At 49.7% G+C, this 15,823-nt stretch overlaps 1 protein-coding gene across 1 annotated transcript in view; it reads left to right on the forward strand.

The window, feature by feature from the left end:
• Positions 1-1,434: 1,434 nt before the first annotated feature.
• The window catches only part of dpt (dermatopontin), a 28,183-nt gene continuing 13,794 nt past the window's right edge, over positions 1,435-15,823 (forward strand). The window contains exon 1 of the mRNA XM_055941125.1: positions 1,435-2,576. Within this exon, the coding sequence (XP_055797100.1) occupies positions 2,275-2,576 (302 nt within the window). The 5' untranslated portion in view covers positions 1,435-2,274. The remainder of the gene's footprint in view (positions 2,577-15,823) is intronic.

The following is a 15,823-nucleotide window of genomic DNA, read 5'->3' on the forward strand; positions in this document are numbered from 1 at the left end:
TCTCCCTCCACTCTCTCTCTCTCTCTCCACTCTCTCTCTCTCTCTCCACTCTCTCTCTCCACTCTCTTTCTCTCTTTCTCTCTCCACTCTCTCTCTCTCTCTCCACTCTCTTTCTCTCTTTCTCTCTCTCCACTTTCTGTCTCTCTCTCTCTCTCCACTCTCTCTCTCTCCACTCTGTTTCTCTCCACTCTGTCTCTCTCTCTCTCCACTCTCTCTCTCCACTCTCTTTCTCTCCTCTCTCAATTCAATTATATTCAAGGACTTTATTGCCATGGGAAACATATGTTTACATTGCCAAAGCAAGTGAAATAGAAAATGAAAAAATTAACAGTAAACATCACACTTACTAAAGTTCCAAAATAATAAAGACATATTATGTCTATATACAGTGTTGTCATGATGTGCAAATAGTTAAAGTACAAAAGGGAAAATAAATAAACATAAATATAGGTTGTATTTACAATGGTGTTTGTTCTTCACTGGTTGCCCTTTTCTTGTGACAACAGGTCACAAATCTTGCTGCTGTGATGGAACACTGTGGTATTTCACCCAGTAGATATGGGAGTTTATCAAAATCGGATTTGTTTTCAAATTTTTTGTGGGTCTGTGTAATCTGAGAGAAATATGTGTCTCTAATATGGTCTCTCTCTCTCTCTGTCTCTCTCTCTCTATCTCCACTCACTCTCGCTCTCTCTCCCTCTCGTTCTTTCTCTTGTTCTCTCTCTCTATCTACACTCACTCACTCACTCTCGCTCGCTCTCTCTCTCTCTCTCTCTCTCTCTCTCTCTCTCTCTCTCTCTCTCTCTCTCTCTCTATCTACACTCACTCACTCACTCTCGCTCGCTCTCTCTCTCTCTCTCTCTCTCTCTCTCTCTCTCTCTCTCTCTCTCTCTCTCTCTCTCTCTCTCTCTCTCTCTCTCTCTCTCTCTCTCGTTCTTTCTCTTGCTCTCTCTCTCTCTCTCTCTCCCTCTCTCTCTCTCTCTCTCTCCCTCTCGCTCTCTCTCTCTCTCTCGCTCTATCTCCACTTACTCTCGCTCTCTCTCGCTCTCCCTCTCGTTCTTTCTCTTGTTCTCTCTCTCTCTCTCTCTCTCTCTCTCTCTCTATCTACACTCACTCACTCTCTCTCTCTCTCTCTCTCCCTCTCTCTCTCTCTCTCTCTCCCTCTCGCTCTCTCTCTCTCTCTCTCTCTCGCTCTATCTCCACTTACTCTCGCTCTCTCTCGCTCTCTCTCTCGTTCTTTCTCTTGCTCTCTCTATCTCCACTCTCTCTCTCTCGTTTCTCACCTCTTTTACAAGAACAGTCTGTTTTCACAGGGGAGGGGGGGGGGGCTGTGGAAATTCTGATGTTTGTTTTGCAGTCCTCCTTCATTACCAGTTCTCATGATCTTGAAGAGCCCCCAGCTGAAGTACAACGTAGTTCGTCCCAGAAAACTCTGTCTGTCATAACCTGAAAATAATGTTTCTAAAGCCTCTAATACCCTCTCTTTGTATAATGTAAACAGCATAGAGTATGTGGATACTTCATTAATTATTACTTTTTCACAACACCGTACGTGTTTATTATTGCTCTGTTTTGCCATTGGCTACAGAACGTAAATAAACCCTTCTAAAACAAACTGCGGGGACTTTCCAATCCAGATACTTTTTTACTGCAGGAAGTTAGAAAAGTTTGAACTGGCCAACTTCCTGTCAAACAAGTTGTGTTAAATTAGAACTCTCTCTCTGGGCAAGCGAGGCACAACACTAATATTTAAACGACATGATGCATTACTTTATATCACGGTCCTAAATATTTACAAACAACGTTTTATTTCTTAAGGTGCACCCCTTATCTCTGCTATCGACACCGGGGAGTTTTTCTGAAAGTCGACCTTAACAGAAAGTCAACGTGAATCTCAGTCCAACCAAACTGTCTTGGGAGCTGCAAATTACACATTAGTTCTGGATTCAGATAATTTATAACACATCTGGTTAGTCAACGACCTGAAATCCAGACTGCTGTGGTGCAGTAAAGAGGAGCGGGCCAGAGCAGACGCTCTCTCTCTCTCTCTCTCTCTCTCTCTCTCTCTCTCTCTCTCTCTCTCTCTCTCGCGCTCTTTCTTTGTCTGCAATCAGCTCAGACCCTCCAGGACCAGTACGGGGATAGCCTCAGACCCAGCACAGACCCAGCACAGACCCAGCTCAGACCCAGCTCAGACCCTCCAGGACCAGTACGGGGATAGCCACAGAGTCGGACGCCCAGGCTTCGTTTACATTAAGCCCAGTCACCAGCAGGATGACTCCAGGACCAGTGCTGTTACTGTGGGCTCTGGCCCTTCTAGCGACCGTGGCAAGCCAGGAGTATGAGAACCGTATGGAGAGCCATATCGACCGCTCTGTCCCCTGGATCCACACCTTTCGCCAAGGGTTCAACTTCCAGTGTCCCCACGGAGAGGTGCTGGTGGCCCTGCAGAGTGTCTTCAGTGAGAAGGAAGGGTCCGACCGCCTCTGGGCCTTCGAGTGCCAGCAGACTCCCACCACCCTGGGGCATCCCACAGAGTGCTGGTGGGACGACACTAACCGTGCCGGGATGGAGTGGTAGGTCCCTGATGCCATCTCTGGTCATCTGTGTCTCTCTTTGACCTCTCTGTAGTGTGCCCTCTTTGACCTCTGTGACCTCTGGGCTTTCTGTGCCCTGATCCTTGTCTAGAAGTGTCATGTTTACACTGGTATCCAGTTATCTCTAATCTCTATAGATGTGGAGGTACCCTGTGGTGTGAATCTTCTCTGGTTATCTCTAATCTCTGCAGATGTGATGTTACCCTGTGGTGTGAATCTTCTCTGGTTATCTCTAATCTCTGCAGATGTGATGTTACCCTGTGGTGTGAATCTTCTCTGGTTATCTCTAATCTCTGCAGATGTGATGTTACCCTGTGGTGTGAATCTTCTCTGGTTATCTCTAATCTCTATAGATGTGGAGGTACCCTGTGGTGTGAATCTTCTCTGGTTATCTCTAATCTCTGCAGATGTGATGTTACCCTGTGGTGTGAATCTCCTCTGGTTATCTCTGTAGATGTGGAGGTACCCTGTGGTGTGAATCTTCTCTGGTTATCTCTAATCTCTGTAGATGTGTGATACTGTTTGCTGGAAGCAAGTTAGGGGTGCCCTTTGTAGTGTTGTTCTCTGTAGTGTGTTCTCTGTAGTGTGTTCTCCGGTCGTCTGATACGTGGCACGCTCTGGGCTGACCATCTGCATCCTCTCTGTCCTCCTCTGATCTCTATCGATGTAAGATGTGCTGAAAACAAAGGCAAGGCTGCAGCTGGAGCGAGGCTGGAACGAGCTAATTGGGTGGGTGAGGAGAGTCAAATTTGGTCATTGATAATTACGGACGGTTTATTTCCCCTCTGGGCTGAGTTGTAAAAGCCTCAGTCTCAGCACCGGGATGACTGAATGTTCTATCCTATTGGTTTCTATGTCGGGAAAGCCTGAGCTTAGATGGGATGTAAGGAGAGACCGGTTTATTGTCCTTTTGTGTCCCTCACTGATCCATGTCCATAGAGGAGCCTCTCTAGCATGAATCCTCATGTTTACATTATGCTTAGGTTTAACGTTTATTTAAATATCTTGGTACATAAATATCTAAAACAGTGAATTGGAGTGCTTTATGATCAACAGAGACTGATATGAAGACTTGAAAAAGCTTGAATCCTTTATTCTGAAGTCTAGTCTGAAAAGATGGGAGGCAGGAGGACGGAGAGCCATCGCCTAGTCTTCAGAGAACCATCACATAGTCTTCAGAGAACCATCACATAGTCTTCAGAGAGCCATCGCCTAGTCTTCAGAGAGCCATCACATAGACTTCAGAGAGCCATCACATAGTCTTCAGAGAGCCATCGCCTAGTCTTCAGAGAGCCATCACATAGTCTTCAGAGAGCCATCGCCTAGTCTTCAGAGAGCCATCACATAGTCTTCAGAGAGCCATCACATAGTCTTCAGAGAGCCATCACATAGTCTTCAGAGAGCCATCGCCTAGTCTTCAGAGAGCCATCACATAGTCTTCTACTGAGCCATCACATAGTCTTCAGAGAGCCATCACGTAGTCTTCTACTGAGCCATCACATTGCCTTCAGATAGCCATCACATAGTCTTCTACTGAGCCATCACATAGTCTTCTACTGAGCCATCACATCGTCTTCTACTGAGCCATCACATTGCCTTCAGATAGCCATCACATAGTCTTCTACTGAGCCATCACATAGTCTTCTACTGAGCCATCACATCATCTTCTACTGAGCCATCACATCATCTTCTACTGAGCCATCACATCATCTTCTACTGAGCCATCACATAGTCTTCTACTGAGCCATCACATAGTCTTCTACTGAGCCATCACATAGTCTTCTACTGAGCCATCACATAGTCTTCTACTGAGCCATCACGTAGTCTTCTACTGAGCCATCACGTAGTCTTCTACTGAGCCATCACGTAGTCTTCTACTGAGCCATCACGTAGTCTTCTACTGAGCCATCACGTAGTCTTCTACTGAGCCACCCCGTAGTCTTCTACTGAGCCACCCCGTAGTCTTCTACTGAGCCATCACGTAGTCTTCTACTGAGCCATCACGTAGTCTTCTACTGAGCCATCACGTAGTCTTCTACTGAGCCATCACGTAGTCTTCTACTGAGCCATCACGTAGTCTTCTACTGAGCCATCACGTAGTCTTCTACTGAGCCATCACATAGTCTTCTACTGAGCACGGTAATTCTAAAACCACTGAAGAGGTCCATGATGAAGGGTTAGAGAGGCACGTGGCCTAGGGCAGGCAGGAGACCAGATATAGTCACACACACACACACACACACGCACACGCACGCACACACACACACACACACACACACACACACACACACACACACACACACACACACACACACACACACAGGCTCGCTCACACACGCACACACACACACACACACACACACAGGCTCGGTCACACGCACACACACACACACACACACACGCACGCGCACACACACACACACACACACACACACACACACACACACACACACACACACACACACACACACACACACACACACACACACACACACACACACACACACACACACACACACACACACACACACACACACACACACACACACACACACACACACACACAGAGAGAGTCCTAGGAGAACGTTAGGTCAGTGTGTGTCATCTGTCAGGTGCCAAACACATTCTCTCTGCCACGGGACATTCAATTAAACTCAACATGATTTACTGTTCTGTTTATGACTGAAATGTTGCAGCCTCAACTCACAGCGACAAGTTATTTCCGTACAATGGAGTTTATTGCTCTATGCTCCAAACGAATGAAAACAATACCCCCTCCCCTCCCCCTCATACGTCCGCGAGGAACATCATTGACTCGTTAGTGGATGACATCATTGTTCTAGAGAGTAGGAAGCAGTGTGTTCCATGGAACACTCCCCCGTTTTATATTGATCTTGGTACGTCCCAAATGACATTCTATTCCCCTACATATTTAATCTATTTGGTCCTTGTGTTTCTGTTGACTCTGTGTTCTCTCTGTCTGCGCTGTTGGGAACGGCCCATCGTCTACACTACATTTTAGTCATTTAGCAGACGCTCTTATCCAGAGCGACTTACAGTAGAGTGCATACATTTTATTACATTTTTACATACTGAGACAAGGATATCCCTACCGGCCAAACCCTCCCTACCCCGGACGAGGCTATGCCAATTGTGCGTCGCCCCACGGACCTCCCGGTTGCGGCCGGCTGCGACAGAGCCTGGGCGTGAACCCAGAGACTCTGGTGGAGCAGCTAGCACTGCGATGCAGTGCCCTAGACCACTGCGCCACCCGGGAGGTCTACACGTATTGTTTACCAAGCATGTGTCAAATACAATTGGATTCGATTTGATTTGAAACAGTGCACTACTTTTGACCAGAGCACTATGGACCCTGGTGAAAAGTAGTACACCACATAAGAGCACTATGGACCCTGGTGAAAAGTAGTGCACCACATAAGAGCACTATGGACCCTGGTGAAAAGTAGTACACCACATAAGAGCTCTATGGACCCTGGTGAAAAGTAGTACACCACATAAGAGCACTATGGACCCTGGTGAAAAGTAGTGCACCACATAAGTGAGAGGGTGCCAGTTGGGACACGCAACAATGTAGCTACTCTACTGGTGACTCTACTGGTGACTCTACTGCTGGTGACTCTACTGCTGGTGACTCTACTGGTGGTGACTCTACTACTGGTGACTCTACTGGTGACTCTACTGGTGACTCTACTGGTGACTCTACTGCTGGTGACTCTACTGGTGACTCTACTGGTGGTGACTCTACTGGTGACTCTACTGCTGGTGACTCTACTGCTGGTTACTCTACTGGTGACTCTACTGGTGGTGACTCTACTGCTGGTGACTCTACTGGTGGTGACTCTACTGCTGGTTACTCTACTGGTGACTCTACTGGTGACTCTACTGGTGGTGACTCTACTGGTGGTGACTCTACTGGTGGTGACTCTACTGCTGGTGACTCTACTGCTGGTGACTCTACTGGTGGTGACTCTACTGGTGACTCTACTGCTGGTGACTCTACTGGTGGTGACTCTACTGGTGGTGACTACTGGTGGTGACTCTACTGGTGGTGACTCTACTGGTGACTCTACTGGTGGTGACTCTACTGCTGGTGACTCTACTGGTGGTGACTCTACTGGTGGTGACTCTACTGGTGGTGACTCTACTGCTGGTGACTCTACTGCTGGTGACTCTACTGCTGGTGACTCTACTGGTGGTGACTCTACTGGTGGTGACTCTACTGCTGGTGACTCTACTGGTGGTGACTCTACTGCTGGTGACTCTACTGGTGACTCTACTGGTGACTCTACTGGTGACTCTACTGGTGGTGACTCTACTGCTGCTGACTCTACTGGTGACTCTACTGCTGGTGACTCTACTGCTGGTGACTCTACTGGTGGTGACTCTACTGCTGGTGACTCTACTGGTGACTCTACTGGTGGTGACTCTACTGCTGGTGACTCTACTGGTGGTGACTCTACTGGTGGTGACTCTACTGCTGGTGACTCTACTGGTGACTCTACTGGTGACTCTACTGCTGGTGACTCTACTGGTGGTGACTCTACTGCTGGTGACTCTACTGGTGACTCTACTGGTGGTGACTCTACTGGTGGTGACTCTACTGCTGGTGACTCTACTGCTGGTGACTCTACTGGTGGTGACTCTACTGCTGGTGACTCTACTGGTGACTCTACTGGTGGTGACTCTACTGGTGACTCTACTGCTGGTGACTCTACTGCTGGTGACTCTACTGCTGGTGACTCTACTGGTGGTGACTCTACTGCTGGTGACTCTACTGGTGGTGACTCTACTGGTGACTCTACTGGTGACTCTACTGGTGACTCTACTGCTGGTGACTCTACTGGTGACTCTACTACTGGTGACTCTACTGGTGGTGACTCTACTGGTGACTCTACTGGTGACTCTACTGGTGGTGACTCTACTGGTGACTCTACTGCTGGTGACTCTACTGGTGGTGACTCTACTGGTGGTGACTCTACTGGTGGTGACTCTACTGGTGACTCTACTGGTGACTCTACTACTGGTGACTCTACTGGTGACTCTACTGGTGACTCTACTACTGGTGACTCTACTGGTGACTCTACTGGTGACTCTACTGCTGGTGACTCTACTGCTAGTGACTCTACTACTGGTGACTCTACTACTGGTGACTCTACTGGTGGTGACTCTACTGGTGACTCTACTGCTGGTGACTCTACTGCTAGTGACTCTACTTCTGGTGACTCTACTGCTGGTGACTCTACTGCTGGTGACTCTACTGGTGGTGACTCTACTGGTGGTGACTCTACTACTGGTGACTCTACTGGTGACTCTACTGCTGGTGACTCTACTGGTGGTGACTCTACTGGTGGTGACTCTACTGGTGGTGACTCTACTGCTGGTGACTCTACTGGTGGTGACTCTACTGCTGGTGACTCTACTGCTGGTGACTCTACTGCTGGTGACTCTACTGGTGACTCTACTGCTGGTGACTCTACTGCTGGTGACTCTACTGGTGGTGACTCTACTGGTGGTGACTCTACTGCTGGTGACTCTACTGCTGGTGACTCTACTGCTGGTGACTCTACTGCTGGTGACTCTACTGGTGGTGACTCTACTGCTGGTGCCTCTACTGCTGGTGACTCTACTGGTGGTGACTCTACTGGTGGTGACTCTACTGGTGACTCTACTGGTGACTCTACTGGTGGTGACTCTACTGGTGACTCTACTGCTGGTGACTCTACTGGTGGTGACTCTACTGCTGGTGACTCTACTGGTGGTGACTCTACTGCTGGTGACTCTACTACTGGTGACTCTACTGGTGGTGACTCTACTGGTGGTGACTCTACTGGTGACTCTACTGGTGACTCTACTGGTGGTGACTCTACTGCTGGTGACTCTACTGCTGGTGACTCTACTGGTGACTCTACTGGTGGTGACTCTACTGGTGACTCTACTGCTGGTGACTCTACTGGTGGTGACTCTACTGCTGGTGACTCTACTGGTGGTGACTCTACTGCTGGTGACTCTACTACTGGTGACTCTACTGGTGGTGACTCTACTGGTGGTGACTCTACTGGTGACTCTACTGGTGACTCTACTGGTGACTCTACTGGTGGTGACTCTACTGCTGGTGACTCTACTACTGGTGACTCTACTGGTGGTGACTCTACTGCTGGTGACTCTACTGGTGACTCTACTGGTGACTCTACTGGTGACTCTACTGCTGGTGACTCTACTGGTGACTCTACTGGTGACTCTACTGCTGGTGACTCTACTGGTGACTCTACTGGTGACTCTACTGCTGGTGACTCTACTGGTGACTCTACTGGTGACTCTACTGCTGGTGACTCTACTGGTGACTCTACTGCTGGTGACTCTACTGCTGGTGACTCTACTGCTGGTGACTCTACTGCTGGTGACTCTACTGGTGACTCTACTACTGGTGACTCTACTGCTGCTGACTCTACTGGTGACTCTACTGCTGGTGACTTTACTGGTGACTCTACTACTGGTGACTCTACTGCTGCTGACTCTACTGGTGACTCTACTGCTGGTGACTCTACTGGTGACTCTACTGGTGACTCTACTGGTGGTGACTCTACTGCTGGTGACTCTACTGCTGGTGACTCTACTGGTGACTCTACTGGTGACTCTACTGGTGACTCTACTGCTGCTGACTCTACTGGTGACTCTACTGGTGACTCTACTGCTGGTGACTCTACTACTGGTGACTACTGCTGGTGACTCTACTACTGGTGACTCTACTGGTGACTCTACTGCTGGTGACTCTGCTGGTGACTCTACTGCTGGTGACTCTACTGGTGACTCTACTGCTGGTGACTCACTGGTGGTGACTCTACTGGTGACTCTACTACTGGTGACTCTACTGCTGGTGACTCTACTGGTGACTCTACTGCTGGTGACTCTACTGGTGACTCTACTGCTGGTGACTCTACTGCTGGTGACTCTACTGGTAGTGACTCTACTGCTGGTGACTCTACTGCTGGTGACTCTACTGCTGGTGACTCTACTGCTGGTGACTCTACTACTGGTGACTCTACTGGTGACTCTACTGCTGGTGACTCTACTGCTGGTGACTCTACTACTGGTGACTCTACTGGTGACTCTACTGCTGGTGACTCTACTGCTGGTGACTCTACTGGTGACTCTACTGGTGGTGACTCTACTGGTGACTCTACTACTGGTGATTCTACTGCTGGTGACTCTACTGCTGGTGACTCTACTGGTGACTCTACTGGTGACTCTACTGCTGGTGACTCTACTGCTGGTGACTCTACTGGTGACTCTACTGCTGGTAACTCTACTGCTGGTGACTCTACTGGTGACTCTACTGCTGGTGACTCTACTGGTGACTCTACTGCTGGTGACTCTACTGGTGACTCTACTGGTGACTCTACTGGTGACTCTACTGCTGGTGACTCTACTGGTGGTGACTCTACTGGTGGTGACTCTACTGCTGGTGACTCTACTGGTGGTGACTCTACTGGTGACTCTACTACTGGTGACTCTACTGCTTGTGGCTCTACTGGTGACTCTACTGCTGGTGACTCTACTACTGGTGACTACTGCTGGTGACTCTACTACTGGTGACTCTACTGGTGACTCTACTGCTAGTGACTCTACTGCTGGTGACTCTACTGCTAGTGACTCTACTGGTAGTGACTCTACTGCTGGTGACTCTACTGGTGGTGACTCTACTGCTGGTGACTCTACTGCTGGTGACTCTACTGGTGGTGACTCTACTGGTGACTCTACTACTGGTGACTCTACTGCTGGTGACTCTACTGGTAGTGACTCTACTGCTGGTGACTCTACTGCTGGTGACTCTACTGCTAGTGACTCTACTGGTAGTGACTCTACTGCTGGTGACTCTACTGGTGGTGACTCTACTGCTGGTGACTCTACTGGTGGTGACTCTACTGCTGGTGACTCTACTGCTGGTGACTCTACTGGTGACTCTACTGCTGGTAACTCTACTGCTGGTGACTCTACTGCTGGTGACTCTACTGCTGGTGACTCTACTACTGGTGACTCTACTACTGGTGACTCTACTGGTGACTCTACTGCTGGTGACTCTACTGCTGGTGACTCTACTGGTGACTCTACTGCTGGTGACTCTACTGGTGACTCTACTGGTGGTGACTCTACTGGTGACTCTACTACTGGTGATTCTACTGCTGGTAACTCTACTGCTGGTGACTCTACTGGTGACTCTACTGGTGACTCTACTGGTGTTGACTCTACTGCTGACTCTACTGGTGTTGACTCTACTGCTGACTCTACTGCTGGTGATTCTACTGGTGACTCTACTGCTGGTGACTCTACTGGTGACTCTACTGGTGACTCTACTACTGGTGACTCTACTGGTGACTCTACTGGTGACTCTACTGCTGGTGACTCTACTGGTGACTCTACTGCTGGTGACTCTACTGCTGGTGACTCTACTGGTGACTCTACTGGTGACTCTACTGCTGATGACTCTACTGCTGGTGACTCTACTGCTGGTGATTCTACTGCTGGTAACTCTACTGCTGGTGACTCTACTGCTGGTGACTCTACTGCTGGTGAATCTACTGGTGATTCTACTGGTGACTCTACTGCTGGTAACTCTACTGCTGGTGACTCTACTGCTGGTGACTCTACTGCTGGTGACTCTACTGCTGGTGACTCTACTGCTGGTGACTCTACTGGTGACTCTACTGCTGGTGACTCTACTGCTGGTGATTCTACTGCTGACTCTACTGCTGGTGACTCTACTGGTGACTCTACTGCTGGTGACTCTACTGGTGGTGACTCTACTGGTGATTCTACTACTGGTGACTCTACTGCTGGTGACTCTACTGCTGGTGACTCTACTGCTGGTGACTCTACTGCTGGTGAATCTACTACTGGTGACTCTACTGCTGGTGACTCTACTACTGGTGACTCTACTGGTGGTGACTCTACTGCTGGTGACTCTACTGGTGGTGACTCTACTACTGGTGACTCTACTACTGGTGACTCTACTACTGGTGACTCTACTGCTGGTGACTCTACTGGTGGTGACTCTACTGCTGGTGACTCTACTGGTGGTGACTCTACTGGTGACTCTACTGGTGGTGACTCTACTGCTAGTGACTCTACTGCTGGTGACTCTACTGCTGGTGACTCTACTGGTGGTGACTCTACTGGTGACTCTACTGCTGGTGACTCTACTGGTGGTGACTCTACTGCTGGTGACTCTACTGCTGGTGACTCTACTGGTGGTGACTCTACTGGTGACTCTACTGGTGACTCTACTACTGGTGACTCTACTGCTGGTGACTCTACTGGTGGTGACTCTACTGGTGGTGACTCTACTGGTGGTGACTCTACTGCTGGTGACTCTACTGCTGGTGACTCTACTGCTGGTGACTCTACTGCTGGTGACTCTACTGCTGGTGACTCTACTGCTGGTGACTCTACTGCTGGTGACTCTACTGGTGACTCTACTGCTGGTGACTCTACTGCTGGTGACTCTACTACTGGTGACTCTACTGCTGGTGACTCTACTGCTGGTGACTCTACTGCTGGTGACTCTACTGGTGGTGACTCTATTGGTGGTGACTCTACTGGTGACTCTACTACTGGTGACTCTACTGCTGGAGACTCTACTTCTGGTGACTCTACTTCTGGTGACTCTACTGCTGGTGACTCTACTGGTGGTGACTCTACTGGTGACTCTACTACTGGTGACTCTACTGGTGGTGACTCTACTGGTGGTGACTCTACTGGTGACTCTACTACTGGTGACTCTACTGCTAGTGACTCTACTTCTGGTGACTCTACTGCTGGTGACTCTACTGCTGGTGACTCTACTGCTGGTGACTCTACTGCTGGTGACTCTACTGCTGGTGACTCTACTGGTGGTGACTCTACTGGTGACTCTACTGCTGGTGACTCTACTACTGGTGACTCTACTGGTGGTGACTCTACTGCTGGTGACTCTACTGCTAGTGACTCTACTTCTGGTGACTCTACTGCTGGTGACTCTACTGCTGGTGACTCTACTGCTGGTGACTCTACTGCTGGTGAATCTACTGGTGACTCTACTGGTGGTGACTCTACTGCTGGTGACTCTACTGCTGGTGACTCTACTGGTGACTCTACTACTGGTGACTCTACTGGTGACTCTACTACTGGTGACTCTACTACTGGTGACTCTACTACTGGTGACTCTACTACTGGTGACTCTACTGGTGGTGACTCTACTGGTGACTCTACTGGTGACTCTACTGGTGACTCTACTGGTGACTCTACTGCTGGTGACTCTACTGGTGACTCTACTGGTGACTCTACTGGTGGTGACTCTACTGGTGACTCTACTGCTGGTGACTCTACTGGTGGTGACTCTACTGGTGGTGACTCTACTGGTGGTGACTCTACTGGTGGTGACTCTTCGGCTGGTGACTCTACTGCTGGTGACTCTACTGGTGGTGAATCTACTGGTGACTCTACTGGTGACTCTACTGGTGGTGACTCTACTGCTAGTGACTCTACTGCTGGTGACTCTACTGCTGGTGACTCTACTGGTGGTGACTCTACTGGTGGTGACTCTACTGGTGGTGACTCTACGGCTGGTGACTCTACTGCTGGTGACTCTACTGGTGACTCTACTGGTGACTCTACTGGTGGTGACTCTACTGGTGACTCTACTACTGGTGACTCTACTGCTTGTGACTCTACTGGTGACTCTACTGCTGGTGACTCTACTGCTGGTGACTCTACTGGTGGTGACTCTACTGGTGGTGACTCTACGGCTGGTGACTCTACTGGTGGTGACTCTACTGGTGGTGACTCTACTGCTGGTGACTCTACTGCTGGTGACTCTACTGCTGGTGACTCTACTGCTGGTGACTCTACTGCTGGTGACTCTACTGGTGACTCTACTGGTGACTCTACTGGTGACTCTACTGGTGGTGACTCTACTGGTGGTGACTCTACTGCTGGTGACTCTACTGCTGGTGACTCTACTGGTGACTCTACTGCTGGTGACTCTACTGCTGGTGACTCTACTACTGGTGACTCTACTGGTGGTGACTCTACTGGTGGTGACTCTACTGGTGGTGACTCTACTGGTGACTCTACTGGTGGTGACTCTATTGGTGGTGACTCTACTGGTGACTACTACTGGTGACTCTACTGGTGGTGACTCTACTGGTGACTCTACTGGTGGTGACTCTACTGGTGGTGACTCTACTGGTGGTGACTCTACTGGTGGTGACTCTACTGGTGGTGACTCTACTGGTGACTCTACTGGTGGTGACTCTACTGGTGGTGACTCTATTGGTGGTGACTCTACTGGTGACTACTACTGGTGACTCTACTGCTGGAGACTCTACTTCTGGTGACTCTACTGCTGGTGACTCTACTGCTGGTTACTCTACTGGTGACTCTACTGCTGGTGACTCTACTGCTGGTGACTCTACTGGTGACTCTACTACTGGTGACTCTACTGGTGGTGACTCTACTGGTGACTCTACTACTGGTGACTCTACTGCTAGTGACTCTACTTCTGGTGACTCTACTGCTGGTGACTCTACTGCTGGTGACTCTACTGGTGGTGACTCTACTGGTGACTCTACTACTGGTGACTCTACTGCTAGTGACTCTACTTCTGGTGACTCTACTGGTGGTGACTCTACTGGTGGTGACTCTACTGGTGGTGACTCTACTGCTGGTGACTCTACTGGTGGTGACTCTACTGGTGGTGACTCTACTGGTGGTGACTCTACTGGTGACTCTACTGCTGGTGACTCTACTGCTGGTGACTCTACTGGTGACTCTACTACTGGTGACTCTACTGGTGGTGACTCTACTGGTGACTCTACTACTGGTGACTCTACTGGTGGTGACTCTACTGGTGACTCTACTGCTGGTGACTCTACTGCTGGTGACTCTGCTGGTGGTGACTCTACTGGTGGTGACTCTACTGGTGACTCTACTGGTGGTGACTCTACTGCTAGTGACTCTACTGCTGGTGACTCTACTGGTGGTGACTCTACTGGTGGTGACTCTACTGGTGGTGACTCTACGGCTGGTGACTCTACTGCTGGTGACTCTACTGGTGACTCTACTGGTGACTCTACTGGTGGTGACTCTACTGGTGACTCTACTACTGGTGACTCTACTGCTTGTGACTCTACTGGTGACTCTACTGCTGGTGACTCTACTGCTGGTGACTCTACTGGTGGTGACTCTACTGGTGGTGACTCTACGGCTGGTGACTCTACTGGTGGTGACTCTACTGGTGGTGACTCTACTGCTGGTGACTCTACTGCTGGTGACTCTACTGCTGGTGACTCTACTGCTGGTGACTCTACTGCTGGTGACTCTACTGGTGACTCTACTGGTGACTCTACTGGTGACTCTACTGCTGGTGACTCTACTGCTGGTGACTCTACTGGTGACTCTACTGCTGGTGACTCTACTGCTGGTGACTCTACTACTGGTGACTCTACTGGTGGTGACTCTACTGGTGGTGACTCTACTGGTGGTGACTCTACTGGTGGTGACTCTATTGGTGGTGACTCTACTGGTGATTACTACTGGTGACTCTACTGGTGGTGACTCTACTGGTGACTCTACTGGTGGTGACTCTACTGGTGGTGACTCTACTGGTGGTGACTCTACTGGTGGTGACTCTACTGGTGGTGACTCTACTGGTGGTGACTCTACTGGTGGTGACTCTACTGGTGACTCTACTGGTGGTGACTCTACTGGTGGTGACTCTATTGGTGGTGACTCTACTGGTGACTACTACTGGTGACTCTACTGCTGGAGACTCTACTTCTGGTGACTCTACTGGTGACTCTACTTCTGGTGACTCTACTGGTGACTCTACTGGTGGTGACTCTACTGCTGGTGACTCTACTGCTGGTTACTCTACTGGTGACTCTACTGCTGGTGACTCTACTGGTGGTGACTCTACTGGTGACTCTACTACTGGTGACTCTACTGGTGGTGACTCTACTGGTGACTCTACTACTGGTGACTCTACTGGTGGTGACTCTACTGGTGACTCTACTACTGGTGACTCTACTGGTGGTGACTCTACTGGTGACTCTACTACTGGTGACTCTACTGCTGGTGACTCTACTGGTGACTCTACTTCTGGTGACTCTACTGGTGGTGACTCTACTGGTGGTGACTCTACTGGTGGTGACTCTACTGGTGGTGACTCT

Source organism: Salvelinus fontinalis, chromosome 12 (genome assembly GCF_029448725.1).
Source record: "Salvelinus fontinalis isolate EN_2023a chromosome 12, ASM2944872v1, whole genome shotgun sequence".
NCBI lineage: Eukaryota > Metazoa > Chordata > Actinopteri > Salmoniformes > Salmonidae > Salvelinus > Salvelinus fontinalis.